Source organism: Tetrao urogallus, assembly GCF_951394365.1.
Source record: "Tetrao urogallus genome assembly, chromosome: 5".
NCBI classification, from domain to species: Eukaryota; Metazoa; Chordata; class Aves; order Galliformes; family Phasianidae; genus Tetrao; species Tetrao urogallus.
Genome location: NC_136818.1, coordinates 24908400 through 24932306, shown reverse-complemented (window position 1 = coordinate 24932306; position 23907 = coordinate 24908400). Strand labels below are relative to the sequence as shown.

The window sequence follows — 23907 nt, the reverse complement described above, 5'->3', positions numbered from 1 at the left end:
TCACAGTGTAATTAGATTGGAAATAATTTCGGTGAGTAGTTGGTGCCTCTCCCCAGGGTATTGGATTCTGCTGTTTTCTGTGTTTTTCTTTCCAAGCTAATTTCTAAGCTTGTTTTGAAGTGACTGTTGCATGTGTCACTGCTGTCTGAAGGGGACGTAGAGCCTTTCGAGTTGCATTTTCTGTGCAATGAAGTACAGTATTTCAGATGCATCCTGTCACAGCAATTGCTGTTTAATGCAGTGTGCTGAGCTTTGCCTATCTTTGCTACTGGGTGTTAGGAGAGTCTTGGGTCAGGGCTTAGCACATAGCTTGGAAATCAACCGTTATCTTTCCTGCTTTAACGTGGTGTCGTCTGCTTATCTCACCTCCTGTGTCTGCAAGCCTAGTAGACTGGTTTTGTAGTTGTGGGGTGGGGTGTGCTGGGGAAGAACGTGCTGTCCTGGGGCTGCACTTGGCTGGATTTCATTTGCAGCTGTATGAGGATTTCCCTTCTATAACGTGCTTATTTTGAGAACTTGGAAGGTTTGGAGAAACTAGAAATTGGTGGCCTGGTTCTCTCCAGTGGGGAAAAGCCCTTGAAAAGACTAATGTGTGCCTTCCCCTGGGGGATTTGAGCCAAAACATGCTCTTCCTGTGGCAGTTCTTAAGAGCTCATTCCAACTACTGCTTTTGCAGGGACCTGTTGCTGAGCTGCAGTACCTGGGATGCACTCAGTCAGGTGCCCATGCAAGCAGAGCATGTTGGAGAAAAGTTAGGCTTGTTTGTTATTCCTTTTCTTACTAGCCGTGGCAAATAACCGAGCTAAGCTTCAAAGGCAGTAAGTGTTTCCCTCATCTGCAGAACCTGAACTTCACTGGCTTCCGCAAGATCTTGAAGAAGCATGACAAGAACCTGGAGACAACACGAGGGGCAGAGTGGCGCGTGGCCGAGGTGGAGGTGGCACCCTTCTACACCTGCAAGAAGATCAACCAGCTCATCTCTGAAACAGAGGTGAAGATGCTGCTCTGTGTGCTGCTCCTATTGCAGCTAGAAAGCAATGGTTTCTTGTTCCCTGCTGATTCCTGTAGCATCTGGATGTACCTTGTGTTCACCACTAGGGCAACTAGTAATTAATGTACCACTGATTTCTTGCATTGCTTGCACACATGTGTGTAAGTTTGTCTTTAGCTGGCAGCTTTTCACTTTGAGAAACACTGTGTTGTTACCTTACCAGGTAATGGTAGCTGGATACATCATAGGAAGCTCTTCCTATCTTTGTTACCATGTATTGGAAGAACACTGTACCAGAAGTCAAATGTAACTTGGAAATCAACTGTTACTTTTTGTTTTAATGCAGTATCCTGTACTTACTGTTAGAATGAACTTCCGTGATGTGTGTCTTTATCTCCTTAGGAAGTGGTGACCAATGAGTTAGAGGATGGGGACAGACAGAAGGCTATGAAACGTTTGCGTGTTCCACCTTTGGGAGCAGCTCAGGTAAACAATTGATAGAGCTAAGCTTCAGCAACTTGACAAGTTGCCAAATTAGATTTGAAAGTAGTGAAAATACATGGATGTGAGCATGCTCCATAAATTGTGAGGGCAGGGTAGTCACATATTCTGCTTAAGTTCCAAAAGACATGGAAACAGCCTGCAGATTGCAAGCACGATAAACATAGGGATGAGGTGAATAATAAAGAGAAAATTGTGCTAATTATAATGTATGCTTACATCGTAAGAGCTGCTGAGAGGCCCCAGCTCTGCTTCAGTTCAGCATCAAGATAGGTAAAAATGTTATGCAACAATTTCAGTGCTGCACTTCAAGGAGGAAGAATGCAGTCTGAGATGAGGCTGCATCCCTGATTTAAAACGTACTCTGCGAATGGATCTGATTTTGCTGATAACCTGTTTAATCCCCCATAATTCCACCATTGCTTTGTTCACAGCCTGTACCAGCCTGGACTACATTCAGGGTTGGATTTTTCTGTGGATTGTTCGTTGCACTGAACGTGACTGTCATACTTTCAGGTGGGTATGTTCAGCAGGACCCAGCTGGCTCCCACACCCTGGTGTGGATGTGTTCTTGTCTCTTAGCAGGGGCTTGCAACTGATCTAGTCAGCCTTTTGGGTTGGTTCGGCCTGGGTCAGGTCATGCAGTTGTGAATTATTGCTGCTCAATAATAGATCACGTCCTTCTTGTGTTACCTACATGGATTTGGACTTGAAAGGATGCTGATTTTTCTTCTCCTGGTTTCCTTCTTACTTTTGAAAGGATATTCTGGAAGTGTAACATCCATGTGTAAAGACAAGGTGCTTGTTCTGTGAACATGCATTCCTCTTCCACCTTGAGTGAGGTGTTTGTAGAACTTAAATTTTGCATAGCACTGATTCACAACAGAGAATAGAACATACGTATAGCTATGCGAATACCATGTCTTTCCTAATTTTCATTAGGAGTGCATGAGAATGGCACAAAGCTGTGCCAGGGGAGGTTCAGACTAGATATCAGGAAGAATTTATTTACCATGACTGTGGCCTTGGTTTTATTCTACTATTCCAAGTTTGAGCTCTCACAGGAGTAAAAGGAAGGTCAGTATTCTAGATCCAGATATGGGGCTCCATCACAAGCTGCCTTACTGTGGTGTGTGTGATTTCAGTAATGTAACTTACGTAAGCAGTGCAACAGACAATCAACATATGAGCTCTTGCATTTGGGAAAGCCTGTGTCTGTGTTTTGATTTGAGAGAATTTTTAATCAGATGTTTCTGTAATTGGATCTGAACATCTCCTGGGATAAAATTTCTCTGTTTTAGAAGCTGTTTGCTCTTCCCTTTTGTATAGTAGAGTTAGAAAGTTGCCCCGTCTGTATGAAGGCACCAATGAATGTGTAGGAGCTGTTCTTTATTCATCAGCCTTTTTTCTTGGTGTAACTTTCATGTTTGGTCTGTAAGATGCAAATAGGACTGAAGCCTGTAATGCTCATTTCATCTCAGTATTAAGAGCAAAAAAGAGACGCGGTTGTGAGCAGGAATTCATAAAAGTGATTACACCTCTAAAGCAGATGTTGCTAAACTAGCGTAAATAATTGGTATGTTTGTATCAGCAGACATGATCTGGTATCTCTGAGTTACTTCACATATTGAGCAAAAGCTGCATCCTAGCTGTAAGTTATTTATTTTTAATTGGGCATTCCGTTGCTAACCTCTACGCTACTTTTGACAAATTGTTTTCATGGTATGATTCACTAAGATAGGATTTCAGAGTTGTTTGTGTAGAACCTGTGAAGCAACATTACACCATGGCCACAGTAGTAAATCGTATCAGTGCTGTTTGGGGCTTAGATTGAACATCAGGAAGCATTTCTTCATGGGGAATATGGCCAATCATAGTATGGCTTGGGTTGCAAGGGACCTCAAGGATCATGAAGCTCCAGCCCCACTGCTGCAGGTAGGGCTGCCAACCTCCACATTTAGTTCTAGACCAGGCTGCCCAGGGCCAAGCCTTGGAGCAGGCTGCCCAGGGTAGTGAGGGAGTTCCCATCACACGCTGTAAAGTGTTGAGCTGCGTTCACCACAGGATAAGCCTCATCTGGCTGTTCTGTCTCACATAACAAGCGTATCTGTTCTGGTCTGCGTGGTAACTTCTGCATGTCTGATTCAGTATTTTGGGGCTACTCTGGGTTTGGGAGCAGCTGCAGACATTTCAGATAAAAAATTTGAAATGCATGCTTTAGCAATTTCATGCTCAAGACTCCTTTCTTTCAGTTCATCAGTGCACCTCTCATTTCTGTCCAAGCTTGGGCTCTGTTTGCCTGAAACTGGTAGTCTGTAGTTCTCTTCTCCCTTTAAAGTGCTTAAGGATGAGAAATACTCAGTGGAACTGGGGATGAGGGCAATTGTATGTGCTCTTCTCATCAAACCTCTATCAGGAGCGGAGGTGCAGTGTTCTGCAAGGGGACTCGGCTGGACGGAGCGCTGCTTTATAGGGCTGCTCGCTGTTTGAGGCCATTTCCAAAACCCCAAAGACTGAACAAAGCAAGGAACAGGCTTTCCCATGTTGATGTCTTGTGTTGGTTATTCTGTTTGGGTGCGGCTGGCAACTATATTGCTGGTTATGAATATGTATTACGTTATGGCTGTACCTACTTCAGTGATCGGACGCAGTTCAGCGTTGCTGTAAATGCTGTAAATTGTGCTGCCTGGTTTTGTGGGCAGCTGAAATATTTGTATCTCTGTCTGGTGAGATTTCCTCTCCGTTAAAGCAGAATGTGTAAGTGGGTGTAGTGATGATTTATGCTTAGTGCTGTCCCTTGAGCCCGCGGTGTGAGACGGGGGACTTGAGATGCTGCTAATGACCTGACTGCACAAGCTGGAGAGAGAATTTTCCCCAGAATACTCATAAATCCTCGAATAGGTTAGGCAGAAGGTCCTCCAGCTGCTAGAATATGCAGGTGAATGACAAGCAGGCCATGCTTTCCTGGGCCGGGGCTGAGTATCTGAGAGCCAGAGCCAGGAAGCGGAGCGCAGGTTTGATTTGTGGCGTGACTTGTGCTATCATTAAGGCCCTTTCATCTTTTTTCTTTGTCAGGTGTGGCTTTTATAGATGGACCAGATGTGTGGCCACTGGTGAGAATCTATCGAGGTGGCTTTCTCCTGATAGAATTCCTCTTTCTCCTGGGTATCAACACGTACGGCTGGAGACAGGCTGGTGTGAATCATGTCCTCATCTTCGAGCTCAATCCCCGCAGCAACCTGTCCCATCAACATCTCTTTGAGGTAAACAGCACAGACCGTTAGCAGAGGCTGAGCTGTGTGCATCAGGAGGATAAGTCCTGCACCGTTTCCTGGCAAGGAATTCTAACACAATTAGAGGAGGAAGTTGCTGAAGTCTGATTAGATTACAGGGTTGCGCACTGCTCTCCCTTTTCTTATAATGAGAATTCATTGTGGGGTTTGGAATTATTTTTTTCACAAGGTATCTCTGTATTTTGTCTGTCTTTCTGCAGATTGCTGGATTTCTGGGGGTTTTGTGGTGCCTCAGCCTGCTGGCATGTATATATGGTAAATTCATCTACATCCCTATGCAGGTGAATCCGCTCATCTTGTATGGCTGCATGTTGCTTTTTCTCATCAACCCTACCAAAACCTTGTATTACAAGTCCCGTTTTTGGCTGCTCAAACTATTGGTAAGTCTCAAAATATAAAATATAAAATAGATAATTAAAAGATTAAAAAGCTGTGGCTAAGCTGTAGCAGTTGAAATATGTGCAAGCATCAGTAATCTTCAGTACAGAGGGATATTTTACCATTGTACCTATGTATGCATAGAGCAGACCTGATAAATAATTACTGCAACTTATTACTTGCTATTTCTGTTTGCCTCTACTGTTGTTATCTTCATATTGCAGGTAGTTACTAGTTAATCTTCGTGTATATAGCTGTATGTAGCATGTCCCTTGATGTAGCTAGTCCTTGACCCAGCTGGGCATTGCTGGGTTTACTGATGGAGAGGGAATCTTTGCAAAGGTTACTGCTTCCAGGTTACTGTTTCCAGCAAATCTTTTATGTTCTTAGAAGACCTTATTTTAGACCCAGCTACTGTTTTCTTGGTAAGTTAAGTCTGGTAAATAACGAGTAGTAGATATCCATGCTACTTTGATGTACCAGTTGCAGGTGGGAGTCCAATAGAACTCGTTGGATGGCTCATCAGTTTCTTCCAAAATGGCTGTTTCGCATATTTGCCCCCACCCTGCAGGCCCTTTTTAAATTAACCTCAGTCACTTTGGTTCCCTTGATATCTTGTTCTTGCTGGAACTACTCTGAGAGGGGAATTGGGCTGGCTGACATTATTCGTACAATCATTTTAGTGCCAATTAAGACAATTAACTTTGTCTGGAGCATGGCAAAGATGAAATGTAGAGTCATGCTTTAAGTGTGTGCGTGCAGGTATACATGCAAGTAGTTAACCTCTTTAGCCCTGTTATTTGATTTGCTAAGTTACAGCTACTTTGGTTTCTCCCCCTGTGCCTTCCAGCATTCAGCCACCTCTCACAAATGTTCCTTTAGTCCCAAGCCTCATTAGTCTTCCTGCTGTCCCTCGGTGCTAGGAAAAGTACAGCCAGTGATCTGACTGTAAGCAATCTCTGTGCTAATTTACCCTAATATCTTTGCAGGGTAAGATCCTCAGTCTTCACAGAACTGTTAGTAGCTGTGGTTAGTTCCCAGAGCCTGCTCTATCTCTAGACCTTGCTGCAGCCTGCAACACAGATGTATGCGGAAGCCAATTCATCCCAAGGTCTCCTGGGGAGAAAAGCTTCATCAAAATGCAAGATTGCTATAATGGTAGAAGATCACGAAATTCTTCTGTGTGTCATGCAGAAGGGGGAAGGGGAGAAAAGAGACCAGACAAAACCACTCAGTGTAGCTGTGAAGCTTCTCTAATTTTTATCTCATGCAGTTTTTATTGCGTATTTTATTTCTTCTCTCACCAGCAGCTATCTGGGTGAAAGGAGGTTTGAATAGTGCAGTTCTTAGAACTCTGCTTTTCACACAAACTCTGACTTGAGGAGCATTTTCTTCTCACACTTGCTATGCTTCATCTCTGGCAGAAATGCAGCCTGGTGTATCGGGTGTAGCTGTGCATTATTGGCACCTCTGATTTTTCTAGAAACAAATCAGGAGGATGTGTCAGTGTTTCACAGCATTTCCTGATGGAGTGAGGAGGCTTTCTGCATCCACCTGTGCTCACTGGCTGCTTGTTGGTGCTCTTGAGCGGGATCTGTGTTGATAATCCCTGATGGACTGCAGGTCACTTCTTGATCTTCCTCTGGGTGAAAAAATGATTTAGCCTGTAGGGAGTTTAATCCCTTCTTTCTTGCCTGCGTGGCACCCTGCTGACGTGAACGTTCTTTGCCTCTGCTTCCAGGAGAGGAGCGTGCTGCATGCATTTGTGTAGGCTGAGGGAAGCAGCTCACCAAGAGGAATCAGATCAGAGTGCAGAGCATGGCATAGCATCTCCATACCGGCCTTTCTGTAGGGAGCTGAAATGGGGAAGCAACTGCAGGGAGCAGAGCAGCATGAGGTGGAAATCTAGGGAAGTCTTCAGCTCAAGCATCTGCTGTCTCAGCACTGGCTTGAAACTGCAGCGATCAGCACCAGAAAGTTTGCGCTTGGATTGTGGAACTGCTGAAATATAATTGCAACCGATGGCTTGAAACTGAAGTTGGACTCTTGGCTGTTATTGCTTTATTCTTAGGGCTCATCTTCAGCTGAGGGTTTTGCAGATTCCCTAGCTGGGGAAGGTGGATCTGCTTGTGGAATGTGGATGTGCCAACACTCTTTGGTCCCTGCTCTGCAGCTGGCTCGGGCCTGGGGAGGTGTGCAGCAGCCCTGGTCAGAAATGGGAGCTTTTGGGGGGGTTAGAGGAGTTCAAACAGCAGCTCCTGTCTGTGGGGATTGTGGATGGTGATAGCAGGGCCTTAGCTGGGCCATCTGCATATCTGCGACTCCTTGTCTGCTCTAACCTTTAGGTGGAAAGCTTCTGCTCTCTTAAAAGTTCTGTGCTGTCATCACCTAGTGTCCAAGTGTCTCTCATTAATCATAGAATCAGAGAATGGCTCGGGTTGGAGGAGACCTTCAAGATCATCTTTCTTCTGCTATGGGCCCCAGATGTGAACACAGTATTCCGAAAGGGAACGTCATGAGGGCAGTGCAGAGGAGGACAGTCCCCTCCCTGCCCTGTGCCATCCCTCTGTTGATGCAGCCCAGGAGCTGATGGCCTTCCAGGCTGCAAGAGCACACTGCTGCCTCGTGTCCATCTTTCTGTCCACCAGGACCCCCAAGTCCTCCTCAGCAGGGCTCTCAATGAGTTCTTCTCCCAGTCTGTACACGTGTCTGGGATTGCCCTGCCCCAAGTGCAGCACCTTGCTCTTGGCCTTGCTGAGCCTCTTTAGATTCTCATGGACCCACTTTTTTGAGCCTGTCCAGGTCCCTCTGGATGGCTTCCCTTCCTTCTGCTGCTTGAATTGCACTGTGCAGCTTGGTGCAGATTTGCTGAAGGTGCACTCAATCCCTCTGTGAATGCCATTGATAAAGATGCTGAAGAGCTCCAGGTTCCCCTGGAGTCACCAACCTCCACCTGGGCACAGAACCATTGACCACAACCCTCTGGCTGCAACCACCCACCTGATTCTTTATCCACTGGATGGTCCACCATCCAAATCTGTAGGACTCCAATTCAGAGATAAGGACGTTGTGTGCATTAAACTGTTAGGAAAAAAATAAAATTCTATGAGTAAAGGTAATCAGATGGTATAAGAGGTTGCTCGTAAAAGGGGGGATGGTCTGTATGAGAAAGAAGGCTGCTGCACCTTCTCTGATCTCTGCAGCAGTGCTTCCACGCCAGGGCTGCTTTGAGAGCAGCTGTCCCTCACACTCAAGCCTTTGTAATAAGTGCTGTCCTACCTGAGCATGGGAGCTTTCTGGGTCAAGGTCTCTATCTGCTATTTAATGCCTCAAAGTCTTGATCCCTTCCGTGGCTTCGAAATACAGAACCTTAAATTGGCATTACTAGCCCAGCTGGGGTTGTGTCAGTCCTTTCCTGGGTTTCCATAACGGTGTATCATTTAGGTTAATAAGGAGAGCAGTATAAAAGATCATTGTTAGCCTGTGCTTTCATTAATTTAAAGGTTCATAAATCTCTCAACTACAGGATGGTGCTGGGGCTATCTCTGTGAGAAATTGGCCGTTAGTAGCTATAACTAACTGGGTAGAGAGAGTTGTAATCGAAGGTAATGGACCATGAAAGCTGGCTGGTTTGAATGTAGCAAAACTGCTGTTGAGGCTTAGAGGGAAAGTGGACTGGGATGAAGAGGGAGTTTAACTGACACTTAATAGGATCTCCTCTGCTCTCTATTTAACTCTTTGGTGCTGGAGGGTTTGGGAGATCCAGCTGAATAACACTACTCACTGATACAACTTTGAGCGCCAGAGAACAGTTAAGTACACTGAGACATGGTCAGATTAAGGGCCAAGTTATGGGTCTCTTATCTGACTGATATTAAGTCTGAAGGTAAGGTAACGAAGTTAAGGTAACGTGTGGCTGAAAGAAAGTGCCAGAAGTGCCTGGTCAGCATAAGGAGCACTGGGAAGAGCTCTTACGCGGAGACTGCGAGCTTGGTTGGGAAAATGAAAGCTTGGAGAGGATGAATAGTTAAGCACAGGAGGAGAATTAGATGTCTGGAAGCAGGAATTTTATTTGTACTTGAAATAGGGAGACAATTATCTTTCTTTTTTTCAGCAGGAGCAAAAGATCAGCAACAAATCTGCAAATATTTTTGTTTAATTCCCGTATTTGTTCGACGCTGTGATGTTCTACTGCTGCAGATGGGTCTTTGCTAATATGTCACACAAATTATTCCTTTTTCGTTCAACAGTTTCGAGTGTTCACCGCTCCCTTCCACAAGGTGGGCTTCGCAGATTTCTGGCTGGCTGATCAGCTCAACAGCCTGGTTGTAATACTCATGGATCTGGAATACATGATTTGCTTCTACAGCTTCGAGGTTCAGTGGACGGACAGTGATGGGCTTCTGGCAAATACAGGTAGAGAAATGCTGACAGCTTTGTGAGTGCTGTCAGAATGACCTGAAAATACCAAGCAAGGCAACTTCTTAGGCAGCTGATTTGAAGAGGCCAACCAATGACACGGAACTGAAATAACTGGCCTTTCTTGCAAGCTTGGCATTGGAGAGATTCTCCTGTTTCTTGCTTCCATCCAGAGAAATGGAATTTCACATCAGTGCTCGTTTCCTAACCCAGTCGTTTGGCCTGACTTGCACATTCATCAGAGGATGTTAGAGCACTTATTGATTGGAAAGACAAAACGATTTTCCTGGCGTTGTTTCATTTCAGTGGTTTAACCACGTATTTGCTTTTAGCCTGTTGCTGTTGCTTAGCACAAAAATGATAACCACAGCTTTCAGTGCTGTAGCCTGGTTCTTAAAGGCTCCATCAGCATAGCCTGAAGCAAGAGAGGACTGAGAAACTTCCTCAGAAGTCCTTATTTGTCACATTTGATGCTATAAGAGCAGGGCGGTGCGTGCTCTGCCTCTCTCCTTTCTAGCCAGGGAAGTCACAGAGCTAATGTGTGAATTTTGACTTTGGCCTTCCCAGTGGCAAAGCCATACCTGGCTCCTACTGCATTAGGCTGTGTTCTTTCCATTTTAAGCAGTGACTGCTGGCAAATTGTGTTGTCTGATGGTTTTGACACTTGCTAAGAGAGATTGCAGCATGCTTCAATAAGCATCAGCATTCGCTTTGTTTTTCCAATCTGTCTGATCTTTATCTTCCATTTATGACAGTGTTGGAATTAACTACGTATTTGTCTTATTCAACAAAACCAAAAACCAAAACAAGTTATAAAATAACTGTGTGGATAATGACTAGTCCTCCAAACCCTAGAATAAAGTGCTTCAGAATAACTATCAGCTAACGAAGCTGTCTCCATTAGTTTGAGTAAGAAACAAACATTTGTTTTAAATGTGCTGAGCACGACTGCAGAAAAATATGGTATGCTTGGGGGGTTGCAGTTAGAGCTGGGATTTTCTTGGTTGTTTCCTTAACAAGAGGACTTCAGGCTTCCTGTGTGACATGGTGCTGTGTTTGTGTAGTTGCCTCTCACCCCAGTTGTTCGATCTGTGTTCATGCTTTGCTCCATCTTTCAAAGATGGAAATAAATAAATGATAACGTTTTTTTCATATGCAAGAAAAGTTAAAAGTTACTGACTCTGTATCCTTGACACTTTTTTCTTGCAGATAATCAGATTTGTTACAGCTACTCCTACGGAGTGAGAGCAGTTGTCCAGTGCATCCCTGCTTGGTTGCGATTCATCCAGTGCCTGCGCCGGTACCGCGATAACAAACGGGCCTTTCATCTGGTTAACGCTGGAAAATATTCCACCACCTTCTTTGTGGTGACATTTGCAGCCCTCTACAGCACTCATAAAGGTACTGGTTATGTTGGAAGGCCATTTGCCCATCGGTGTGCTCATCAGATCACACTCTAGAAGGGATGCTGAAGACCACCTCAGCCACTTTCTTACCAAGTTTGAGTGATAGCAATACGAAAACGCAGTATTGGTTCTTTATGTTTAAGTATTGTGTCGTGGTGCTGAACTGGTTTTTCATCGGTGACTCTGCTGTTGAGGAGTGGTCAGTATTTACGTGCACAGCTCTGGTGGGGCAGATATGTCTCATCAGTTTTTTTTCTGTTGAATGAGAACATCCTGGGCTAAGTCATGGGGTTTTCCTCTTCCATGGGGAAAAACTTAGGATTGGCTTCCCTTTCAAGTGTAGACTTTGGCCTTTCAGCATCTGTGAAGCATCTCAGTGGAAAGTCAAAGGGCTGCCTAGCTGGTAAAAAGTACTTCAAGATCTTACTTGAAGTATTTTTTGCATACCTGCTCCTTTAGGAGGAAACTGGAATACCTGTCAGTTCTTGCTGTGATGGGAGGTTGGGTGGGAGACGTCTAAGGAGAGGGAGAATGTAGGAAATACTTCTGCCTTGGTATTCATGAACAGTTGCAGCTTGTCTGTCATCCCTAAACACAGGGAGATGTGCACAGTGCTGGGAAAACGCCCTCTCTGGATTTTCCTGTGTGTTTTTATCCATGTTTTTTTTCTGCAGCTGGCAGGGAGTTGTTTCCAATCCATTTAACTGCAGATTGAGCTCTGATCCCCAAGTTCCCCATCTCCCTGGAAACGACAATTACTTGATTCTGCTTCTTGCTCTGAAGGAAAAAGCTTTCCGTTTCTGCACTTCAGGCAGTCACCCTGCCTCTCATTGTTCTCAAGTCCTCAAAGCTGTATTCTTTTATTTTAAAATATACGCCTCCTTTATCTCCTGGAATTAACAGCTACACATGCTCATGAGCTATTGCTTATCCTGACATATGATTGTGGCAAGGCAGGGAAAAGGGTTGGATGTATGCTCCTAGTTCCCATGCTGGTTGTGGGTGAGGAAGCAGGGTTATTAGAAACCTTTCTGTGGCCAGTGGTTCTGGAGCCATGCACATAAGATTTGCCAAGCTTTGCATCTTAATGGCGCAAACCCAGTGTGGCAACAGTGGTGATGGATGCTGTCAGAGCTCTTCACCTTGCTCCTCATGCATCCCCTCCTGCTGCTCCCCCACGGGGCTTGCTCCCATTGTAAGTTGCTTGGTGCCACCCTGCTGCCCTTTTCTTCCAGCCCTGCACTCTGTTAGTCTCAGCTGCTATGCTGTGAGATGAGACACGTAGAGATTGCCTGGCTGTGGTCAGTGCTGGTATGGTTTATATATAGTGCTTGCCTTTAGGAGGCTGAGGGATGCTTCTGCCTCCCGTGGGGACAGTGTGGAAGAGCCCCCTGTGGGAAGGCTGGGGTAGGTTTGGGACAGGAGGAAAGCCAGCATCTGGGTAAACATCCTGTGGAAGGACTTGACCTTTTCCTACTCCCCGAGAGGTTTGCATCCATGCCAATGCTCTGACCCTTGTTCTCATTGCTGCCACACACAACTGGTGCCTGCCCCTGCACACAGCTGGCAGGCAGTGGGCTGTAACGAGGTGTTTATGAGCCCAGCCCAGGCTCTTTCCAGTGCCTGAGACCTCGGTGACTCCCAGCTTTGCTCTGTCCCATTCTCTTCTTAGTGGCAGCTGGTAGTGCATAGCTGTAGGTGTCATACAAAAGCAAATAAAAATTTGGGAGCTTCGTGGCATTTAGAAATGACACATCACACAGCTTCTGCAAATGTCACTGCGCCCGGACTGGCAGTGGTTTTGTGAGCACTGCCTGAAGACCTTGCTACGTCTTGTCAGTGCTGTTGGCCGTATCCCCCTGCTGCCAGAAACGCGCCCTTGGACCTTCTTAATTCTGTTCAGATCTGCTGGAATTGTATCTGTGTTCTTTGCATGCGTTTCCCCTTCTCTAAACTTGGAGTCAGATGGACTCTTAGCAAGTGTTCACTATGTTGCTGTTGGAAGTAGAAGCGCTGCTCCCCCACGCTTTCTGTCTGCCTAAGTATAGCAGAGGCAAACACTGGTCTCTTATTTACAAAACAACTATTAGGGGCTATGGATGTTTGCTGCTCAGAACACCAACACTGCCCCAGACAGGTGTCAAACGGGTAAAAATCCTTGCTACTTAGACCTGTTCTAAATGACAGTTAGTAATGAACCTGTTAATTGCTGTTTTAACTAGAGTTTTATTTAAACAGTTTTTCATGCCTCTGTTTGCAAGTCTATGACTTATAAGTCTGGAATGAGAGCTTTCAGCTGCCAGGAGAAGAGGGTAATTTGTGGCCTTTTCTTGGGAGGTCAGGTAATGTACACCAGGCAGTTCTCCCTGGGAGTCCCGAGGAACATCATGGCCCTCTGGGGAGGGTTGTCTTCTTCCTCTGAGTTAGAACAGCGAATAATTTGTAGTTGTTCTTTAGGTTTTCTCACATCTGCCAGCTGCGTGGAGATGGGCTGTGTGGTTAGGAGGGTTTGTCAGCATTAAAATCCAGCTAATTCACCTGGAATGCACTTACATGGCACTGTTGTGCTGGATTTTCATATACTCGTTGAAAACAACTGGAGCCAAACAAATGTACAGATGCCACTTTGTTATGAATAACTGTCATGTGCCGATGTGATACTGCTTTATCTGTGGCTGCTAGAGCAAAGGTTCCCCCCAGCAGCGACACAGCAGGCTCTTGACTCAGTTTCCCCAAAGGACTGCAGTTTAATAACCCCTTGTGCAGTGCATAATTCTGGTTAGAAAAGCAATTTTTCTCTTTAGGGTTTGGATTCCAAATGCAACTTGCTCTGCTCTTTGTGCTGTGCTGTTAGATCCAAGGTACCAGAGTACACACAGTTAGTCCTCTCTCAGACTGGTGCTCTCGTTGTCCTGGAATGAAGCTTGTTTTGCAGAGCCCCCTCCAAGCTATCATCTCCTAAATTAGTGCCGCTCAAATGCGAGCCCCTCGCAGAGAGCAGGAACAGTGAGCAGTGACTCGAGCTGCCCGCCCTGCTGCCAGCTCACAAACACAAGCACATTTCAGGGAAGACAGCAGGAACCAAAGGGCAACTGTTGCTAAGCTCCCAAAGGAAGAATTCTCAGTATTTTTATATCGCTCAAAGGAATGGGAAGCAAAGGCCGTGTTCTGTAAATATAGTCCTCCGGGATATGTTTGCACAGGCAAATGAGGCCTATCTGTAACTCTAAGCTACCTAGCAACTGCAGCATGTGCTGGCTGCAGTGCAGCAGAGCAGCAGCCCTGTCCCCTGTAACTTGCTTTTTTTTAAGCTGAAATCTGTGAAGCTTGCTGCCTTACCGAGGAATAGAGATACGACCCGATGAGGCAGCAGTCATCCCGAGATTAATGAGCTTCTGCTTGAAGGTGTTGGACCATCTCTTACTCATAGAGAGCTTCAAGCAGGCCTGAACAGATGAAGATGAATGGGAAATGTGCTGCTGTGTGGAAACCCAGTGGAAGACTGCAGGTCTGTTTCCCACTCCTCATTCATCACAGTTGTTAAGGTTGCTGCCAGGCTTGACACTGAATGGTGCAGCTCACTTTGCATTGGAACGGGTCACTGTTTCTCTCTGGGTCTGTCCTAGCACTGCACAGCTGTGGCTTCCAGGTGAGAGGATGGTGGGCACACTGGGTGCTACTGGGAGCTGTATCAGAGGATACCTGGCTGTGTTTTAACTCTGCCATCCTCTGCCTGCCAAAGTACTGGTGGCTTAGTTGGGGTGTCACTTATGGCTTGTTGGCACCGTGTTAGAAACTGCAGGATGTAACCCCTGTGGAGAGAATTTGCAGATAGGTGGAATGGTAATTAACTGTGATCCTGAAAGGCTGCAGCAGGAGATGAGCGAGGCAACGTGAGAGCTGGGGCTAAAATGAATTAAACAAGTCAGACATTGGTGCAGAAAATAGCAACACCTCGTAAACAAGAGGGAGATCATCTTTTTACACTGGTAGAGAGTGATAAAGCAAGAGGGAATGGCTTTAAATGAAAGGAAAGGAGATTTAGATTAGATGTCAAGGGAACTTACCACTGAGAGAGTGGTGAGGAGCTGGCACTGCTGCCCAGAGCTGTGGTGCCCCATCCCTGGAGGTGCCCCTGGACATGGATGGGCCCTGGTCAACCTGAACTGGGGGACAGGCAGCCCATGGCAGAGAGTGGAGCTTGGTGATCTCTGAGGTCCCTTCCAACCCTGTCACGCTGTCATCCTGTGGTAGTGAAACGGGTGGGGAGAAACTAGCAAAGCAAAATAAAAGGATGCTTAGAGTTTAAGTGCAAATTTTTAGTTAAAAAGGGCCTTTTTTTTTTTCTTTTTTTTTTTTTAAGGCAGAGTGGAACGATAGTATTTGTGAGACCCTGTTGCCTTTGTTATTCCTTGCATGTCAGTACAAGATCTCTCTTTCTCTGTGTTGGAACAGCTGTCAGCACTGTGGCAAGCCAGATGGTTTGATTTAGGTGTCACAAGAGCCTTGTAGAGAGCTTAGATTGACCTCTTGAAGTAAAACAAACTTTGTAATGGGATTAACTGTCTTCTTTCCTAAGTGGCTGCCTTCCTGCTGCTTGCCTTAGCACGGCATACCAGCAGCTCCATCAGGGTAATTATTTGGAGCCAAAATGTGCAATGTCTGTCACATTGCTGTGAGCTAGGACGACTTCTGGTCTGAAACCCTGTCATCCCATGCCCAGGAGGCCCTCAGTAATGAGTTGTGTTCATTAGCCAGTCTTTCTGATCCTTTTTTCCGGCAGAGTGGTGGCAGTGTCATTAGCAGAGTATGTGAGGCATTGCCACGGGGCAAACATTTCCAACCCGGCCTCTGACCCCGTCCCAGAGCCAGCCTGGCTTCCCATGCCAGCTCGTTGGCTCTAATTGCTCACCCAGGGCTCCAGGTGATGCTGTGGATGGAGGGGGAGTCACCCCCCGAGGGAGCCCTGTGCCTGGTGGCACGCATTTATAGGCAGTGGGATTGGGAGCTGCCTCTGCACCCTGAGTGTCAGCACAAACGAGGCGTGAAATCCAGCAGGGACATTTTCCAATTCTTTGTAGGCCTCTAAATGTCAAGTGGGATGCTTGGTGGTGCCAGCAGCCGGGCTGTGGGGGAGAGGCACCTCGGCACCCTACCAGGCAGTGAATCATCCATCTGGTCCCAGCTTAACGTGACTGGAGAAGCGAGAGCACTAATGAGTAAGGTGTAAGTAAAAGGGATGGCCTACCGGTTTACCTTCCAAGTCTGTGCCAACCCGGGCTTCTGTGTGGCTGCAGGAACCTGGCAGGTGCAATAAGTCACCGTTGGTTTATTTTTTTTTTGGTCAGGGACATCGTCAGTAGGCATGGTGGATGGTTGGGCTAAATGATCTCAGTGGTCTTTTCCAACCTTAATGTTGCTATGAATCCCTAGATTAGACCACAGCATTTATTTTTGACAGTGAATTCAGCTATTCTTATTAGTGAGTCTGCTGGCAAATGATTGCATTGGAAGCCCCATCCTTCTCAGTTAAACACCCCCCGGTAACACTTCTCAGACGTGAGAGATGACACTGGGAGAGGAATCCAATCTGTCAGCAGGGAGTGGTGTGCTTCCTCCAGCTTGCAATTAAATCATGTATCTCTGTAACAAAAAGAATGCTTATCCATGAGAGTGCTTATCCAGGCTGGATGTGGCTCTGGGCAGCCTGGTCTGGTGGCTGGCGACCCTGCACATAGCACAGGGTTGGAACTAGATGAGCATTGTGGTCCTTTTCAACCCAGGCCACTCTGTGATTCTATGATATGGTGATTCAAAGTTAGGCACAGTTATATTGTCCTACACAACCCAGTGTAAATCAGCAGAATATATATATTTATTTAGGCAAAACAGGATTTGGGGATTTCCCCCTTCTGCAAATGCAGGATTTAAATAGGAGAAGAAATTAGAGCTTGCCTCCTGACAGCTCTTCAGTGCTATCTCCTGATGCTTACTTTAAATTGCACCCTGAGGCAATAGCAGAGGTTTGCAAAATCTAAGGGAAGGTTGTTCTTAGGAAGTGGTTGGTATTTGACAAAGCCTGTCAGCTCACAGTGAGTCCTGCTTGTGCTCCTCAGGGCTGTTTGCCTTTTTGCTGCACTAAGCCCACCATTGTGTCTCTGCCATCGATCAGCATTAAATAGAGATCCCCGCTGGTTGGGGGAGCACTACTGCCCTTCCTTCCTTCATAGTTAGAGTCACTGAGGGCTCGGTGAGACTTGGCTTCAAGCCATAAGGTGGTAGTAGGCACGTGCTTTGGGATGCCATCCGACGGCTCTTCTCGTGTAGGTAAGTCACTTCTGGCTGTCTCATCCTCCCTCTGTGTGCTGGGGTAGAGTTGAGGAGTGCATCGCTCACAGCCTACCTGGGTATGTGCTCAGTGTGCTAACAATTCCCACTGGGCACGCTGTAAATATGGATTTCTTTCCTTTGGGTTCCACCTAATCTGGGGCTGAATGGCTTGCCATTAAAGGAGCCTGTGTTTGGCAAGCCTTGATCAAGAAGCTTCTAATTCATGCTGGAGGTGGAACTGCTCCACACAGTCAGATTGGCATCGTGCAGCAGGGCTCACCTGGCTGTGTTTCCTGATAACCTCAGACTTCTGACAGCTTTTATCACAGCTTCTGCCATCAGCAAAGCCTGCAGCCGGCAGTGGTGGCTGACACACCGAGTGCTTATCGAGGGCTGCTGTGCTCTTATCCAGGTCTTCAATAATACATGGCATTGATTTTTATTTTTTTTTTCCTGTGTTGAATACTATATAGTGTTTACATTCCCCAGAATAATTCAGCAGGGTAAACAGATAGTATTCTTTGGAAGTAAAGTCAATATTAACTGCGTTCGGAATAGTATTTGTTGTCTATCTTTGATGGAAAGCGACTTTTCTCTTGCCTGTGTTTGGAAGGGGCTATAATTTCTGCACAGTATTACTCTCTCAGAATGCATGTCAGAAACTGTTTCCCCCGTGGCTGCTGTTGGTATCGAATGTATTTGTCTATCAGCAGTTTTTGCAGGCAGTAAATTCAGTTGCTACACGTGCCCGTGGCTGTTTTCCTGCTCTGTGGCCATTCACAGCTTCAGTTCAAAGGTTGAAGCCTTCCATTATTTATCCGTGTGGCCTTCTGGGGCAATTTGCGGGCGTGTTTGTGCAGGGTACCCACTGGGATTGCCTTTTACAGGGGAAGCTGAGGATGCTAATGGAAATCCTGCAGTGAAGGTTGCAAGTGGCCCTGGCAGCGTGCAGCTCCCCCTCATCTGTGCAGCAAGTGGAGGTGCCACGGGTGCTGCAGCAAGACACTGAACTCAAGCAGCCTCTGACACAGCCCAGCACCTCCAGGTTGCAGACGTGCTCATTAGAACACACCAAAATAGACCCCCTGCAAGAGGAGCTGAAGCTGTGCCTACAGCTTCGCGTGTTGCAGTTTTGTGCTGACGGTGTTTCCTCACGCATGTGCTGCTTGGAATCGCTTTGTAGCTTGGGGTGTTGCTGGGTGGCAGCACAAAGGGCCTCACATCTCTGACTGCCAGCTATGTTGCAGAGGGTTTTCTGCAGCCCGTGGCACAATGAGCTTCAGTCTCTTTCCCCTCTCAGAGGTGTTGAGATCTACCAGGAGTCCAGTGCGCTTCTACCAGTCATCCCAAGACTCTCTAGTGGTGGATCTGGTGGTTTCTAGCGCATCATTAAACAAAATAAAAATAGGATGAAGCAGCTCGTGTTGAAATAGACCCTGACATGGTACATACACACGGCAATGTATTGCTCCTCAAAAACTGGCAGGCGGTAGATGGAGCCTCTGGGCAGAATGCAGATGCCTTGATTTTCTACCCCCCTGAGCAGTGCTGAAGAGGCCACTAGGACCAGCCAGTGGAGATTGAGATATAATTGCTTGCCTGGAGCAGTAACATATTTCTGTGTGCCGGCTGAATACCAATGAGGCCAGGAGGAAGGAAGGTATCAAACAGAATCGCAGGCAGAAGGAAAAAGAAGGTAAGTGATTAAAGGATGGGACTCAATGGCCAAGGCTGAAGGCAATAGGCTTGTTCTGATGAGAGCATTCTGCCAGAGAGTGGATTTGGTTTTGTCATGAAGTTTTTCAGGAGCTGAGTGGCGCTGCAGGATGGTGGGTGAAAGAGAATACAGGAGCCAACGGGGGGATTGGGGGTGGGATGACCTGCCTAGGATGGTCTGAGTCCATCCCCTCCATGAATGGTGGATGTCCCATTAATGCCACTTGGCTGCTCTTCAGTGCTGCAGGGCACTGCCATGGATGTAACCCTCAACACTGCCTTCTATGACTCCCTGAAGGTGTGGAGTTCCAGTTTGTTTGAATTCTGTTCTTAAAAACAAACCAAACAGCCTGACCCAACCTTCAAGCCTAAGCCCCTGTGGGGAGCCTGCAGCCTGCGGGGTAGTTTGGAGCGTTTTAGATGGTGGAAAGCACTTAATCCCTTAGCTGCCTCTTGGAACGATCATTTAGGATCTGGTTGGGGAACTGAATGTGGAGATGTTGCGAGCCAAAAATAATGTAGGAGGGCACAGCCTTAGAGTCTGGGTCACTGCACATCAGCAGCTGCCTGTTTTTCCCAATGAAAAAACCTAGTGAAGGAGCTGCTGGGGGAGGACAATGTCTTGCAGTTGATTGCTAATTGATAAGCCTCAAGCATCACCTGAGCCCCTGTTTTGTGCCAGCAGCACTTGGAAACGTGGCATTAGAGCCCATATGGTGCAGGACATCCATGTGGCAGCGGGGTCAGAGCTGTCCTGGGTGCCACCAGGCTGCAGGGAGATGAGGGTGAGTGCACCACTGCTGGCCCTGTGTGACAGCAGGCAGGCTGGGGAGACCTGCACAGCTCAAGTGAATCTCTTGTCCTTTTCCTCTGCTGATTCGAAGCTTGGCTGCATAAATGGTTTAATAGGTTTGCTTTAGGGGGTGTGTTTTGAAAAGAGAACAAGCGTGTGTATTTGACCTATATCCTGCACTTCGTGTCCAGGGAGCCTGGAAGGCATAATGGGGAGAGCGTGCTCTTACAGGATGCCCCTCATTTTCACCTCCATTAATTTTATCGGATTGCTGCCATACGTTTATATCAGAGTGCTAAAAAGGGAAGGAGAGAGCAAACGGCCCCGTTGTTTTCCCCTGTTCTGAAGCAGCCTGTGGGATTCCCATGCCGTCCGTCTTCTTTCAGGTTGTTAGGGGACTCATTTGCTGTTGGCGTTTTTGCAAACTAAGCCGCGCTCTTACGAAATCCTCCTCGTTGCCTCCTTGCTTTTCCTTTGTACAGCCCGTGTCCTTTGTGAAATGCGGCCCTCAGCTTCCCCCTGCTGTCCGGACTGAGGATGACAACAAGCCTGCCTCGTCTGCCACGAAAATGAACGTTGTACTGCACGTCTGCGTTCCCAATGCAAGACGTTGGCTGAGGTTTAAGTAGGCTTTTTAAAGAAGCAATCCACTTCAGGTTGAACAGAAGTGTGCTGTTCTTCTCTTTTGCAGCTAAAAACCACAGCGACACCCAAGTGTTCTTCTACCTGTGGATTATCTTCTATTTCATCAGCTCTTGCTACACCCTCATCTGGGACCTGAAGATGGACTGGGGTCTCTTTGACAAAAATGCTGGTGAAAATACCTTTCTTCGAGAAGGAATTGTCTACCCACAGAAAGTGAGTATGTTAGAGGTGGCTTCTGCTGTTGTACCAAAATGCATTTCCATTTGTTTCAGCTGCACGTTGCAGTTGGCTGCTTTGTGCCCCCTGCATGCTGGGCATGAGGATGTTCCAGCAGCAGAGTTTGTTTCAAAGACGTGCTGCTGGCGGTGCTTTGAGTGAATGAGGAGCAAATTCTCTCTCTACTGCCCCTGCACCAGGATGCTTGTATCTACAATGAGAAGTGATGCAAACGTAAGCCAATTTAAAAACAGACCTTGGCACAACTGTGCAGTGCTTTGAGTAGATGACTGGCAGGGTCTCTTCCCCAGGAATGAAGGGGATGTGTTACTGTGTACGTTGTATTGCGCAGGCAGTCTGTGTGCAAGCAACAAAGCTGATTTAAAAGTTGAAGCACGCAGGCTGCTTCTTCCTGAAGGCCTTCTTGCTGACCTGTCCCAACTGTATCTTGTGTTCCAGGCATACTACTATTGTGCCATTGTTGAGGACGTGATCCTGCGCTTTGCCTGGACCATCCAGATCTCCCTCACTTCCATGCAGATCTTTCCACATGCTGGGGATATCATTTCTACTGTTTTTGCCCCGCTTGAGGTTTTTAGGTAAGGCTGAGGAGCTTGTTTGGATTTCCTGTTGCTTGTGAAACATCAGCAGAATGGGAAGCCTGAAGCCTCTTGCTCTTTGGACTCTGAACTGGGAGGAGAGGCACTCAATCTGAGCAGGGTGCTGAGGAACACTGCAGCAATGTGGGGCTGGGTCTTTGGCTGCATTTACCATTCCCTCTGCAGCTGCTGGATCTAATCTCAAAGGCTGTGTTATTACCAAGTTTCACCTTAAAACTGTCTCATTGGCAGAAGAATTTGATATTTCCCTTAATTTCATGTTTACAATTATTCCCAGATTCCTGCTCCTTTCCACCAGTTTGCAGCCTGCCCCATTGCCCTGCGGGGTTTCAGAGCTCTTTACACCCTCGTGCTCTTGCTGCAGACCCCCATATGAATAATCTGTGCAGCCAAACTTCACTCGTGTACATGGCAGAGGTTGCCATATGTTTTTCCTTCCTCTTGTAATGCCTGCAGACTCGGGCTGTCATCATTAGGACAGTGAATGAGCCTGTCAGCCTGTTTGTTCCCCGAGGGGCTGGGAGATGTCACAGCAGGTGCTGCTGGTAGTTGTTTGCCGTTCCTGCATACTCCAAGCACGTTCCCAGAGGCCATTTGTGATCAGTGGGAGTAGTCAGTGCTGCCCAGGCTCACGGATCGGTGCTTCACCAAACACAGCGGCGCCTATAGAAGCGGAACCGCGTCAATAAATCTCTCTTCTTCTCCACCCAGGAGGTTTGTCTGGAACTTCTTCCGTCTGGAAAACGAGCACCTGAACAACTGTGGTGAGTTCCGTGCCGTCAGGGACATCTCCGTGGCACCGCTCAACGCCGACGACCTGACGCTGTTGGATCAGATGATGGACCAGGAGGACGGCGTGCGGAACCGCCGCAAGAACAAGCAGTGGAAGCGCAGCCAGAGCATATCCTTGCGCAGACCTCGCCTGGCTTCACAGTACGTTCGGCCTCTCCTCCTGGAGCTGTTGTGAAGGCAGTGCCCTTTACAAAACTCCCCCTCCTGCGCTGGTAGCAGTGCATCCAAACGTGCGAGACAGGCTCTTCCCTTGTTTCCGGGCTTCTGGCCGCCCCAAGATTTCAGTTATCCTTTCATGAGATGTCACGTGAGATCTCAGATCCCTTCCCCTCCCATATCCAAACCCATGTGGTTTTTCTTTCTACCCCTCATTCTTACACCCAAAACATTCCCCCATTTTGCATCCCAGGCTCTACTGGCTGTGCATCTTTGCTGCTGTGCCTGCGCTCCAAGTGTTGCAGGATGCTTTGGTGTCTGAGCATCACTTCTTCCCCCCAAGCACAGCTCCAGAGCCCTTGGCCAAGAGAGCAGCTCCTGGGATGAGGAAGCACAGAATCATAGAATCACAGAATGGCCTGGGTTGAAAAAGACCACAATGCTCATCTAGTTCCGACCCCCTGCTATGTGCAGGGTTGCTAACCATCAGACCAGGCTGCCACATCCAGCCTGGCTTTGAATGCTTGCAGGGATGGGGCGTCCACAACCTCCTTGGGCAGCCTGGACATGCAGGGAGCATTGTGCAGTAATGGCTGCAGAGCATCTTCCTGTTTCATCGCTTCCTGGGAGGGGGTGGGAGGAGGAAGCAGCAGCCTCAGCTCCCTGATGAGTGTTTTCTGTTTGTGTTTCTTCCAGGTCCAAGTCTTCTGACACGAAGGTATTGATAGAGGACCTAGCAAAAGAAGTGAACACATGAAGCAGCCACGATCTCTTATTCAGCATCCTTTGTTTTCTCGTTCTGCTCCCCTCTTCCCCAAGTAACCCAATCTCTGGTACAGTTCCAGCTGCAAACAGGAGAAAACACTGAACACATTTTCCGAGCTCTTCCAGACCAGATCCTATGGACTCCAACAAGCTCACTGTGTTTTGTTTCTTTTCTTCTGCGTTAATTTTGATGTCCTATTTTAACAAACAAACAAACACAAAATAAAACATTTTACTTTCTTTTGCCAATAAAGAGGACAGTTCAGGAAAGAAGGATTGTTTACAGTCTCAACAAGGACATACACACCTGTCTGGATAAAGAAGCATCATAGGGACTCCCATTTGGGACAGTGCCGAGAACACCCTCGGTTTCTGCTTGGCCCGGTTTTGACTGGTTGAAACCGGACTTAAGTTTTTAAATCTGATTATTTTTGGTTTTATTTTATTTTTTTTCTTCATATCCAGCGCTGAGGCACTGGCTGCACTTGCAGGGAAAGTGCACTTAGAGCAGTACCTTCATTCATGAAGCTACTTTTTAATTTGATGTAACTTTTCTTATCATATATATTTCTTTTTTTGGGAAATGTGATGTATGTGTTACGTATAGTTCTCACATAATTTATGGAACCTAACAACCATCTGAGAGTGCTTTTGAGTCCTGTGCAATGAAGGTTGTACCGGTGACGCGAACCCAGGAATGTGGATGGAGATGTGCAGGGTCGTGGGGTTGTGCACCTGTTTCCCTTTGATTGCTTGCTTTCTTTTCAGCTTTAGTTGAAACCAAAGCTTCTCTTCCTGACTTTGGGTTGCTGCTCCCACTCCAGGCACTGCTGTGGTGGCAGCTGAAGGCTGGCTTGCTGTGTGACAGCAGCACACACCGTCACAC

General features: G+C 47.0%; 1 protein-coding gene across 1 annotated transcript in view; it reads left to right on the top strand.

Moving 5' to 3' along the window:
- Window positions 1–23013, top strand: part of XPR1 (xenotropic and polytropic retrovirus receptor 1) — a gene marked incomplete at both ends in the record, with an annotated part of 75903 nt that extends 52890 nt beyond the window's left edge. Inside the window, 11 exons of the mRNA XM_079536362.1 lie at window positions 842–991; window positions 1394–1477; window positions 1927–2008; window positions 4568–4755; window positions 4986–5165; window positions 9414–9579; window positions 10792–10983; window positions 20519–20685; window positions 21148–21287; window positions 22020–22241; window positions 22953–23013. Coding sequence (XP_079392488.1) covers window positions 842–991; window positions 1394–1477; window positions 1927–2008; window positions 4568–4755; window positions 4986–5165; window positions 9414–9579; window positions 10792–10983; window positions 20519–20685; window positions 21148–21287; window positions 22020–22241; window positions 22953–23013 — 1632 coding nt within the window. The remainder of the gene's footprint in view (window positions 1–841; window positions 992–1393; window positions 1478–1926; window positions 2009–4567; window positions 4756–4985; window positions 5166–9413; window positions 9580–10791; window positions 10984–20518; window positions 20686–21147; window positions 21288–22019; window positions 22242–22952) is intronic.
- Between the last annotated feature and the right edge of the window lie 894 nt (window positions 23014–23907).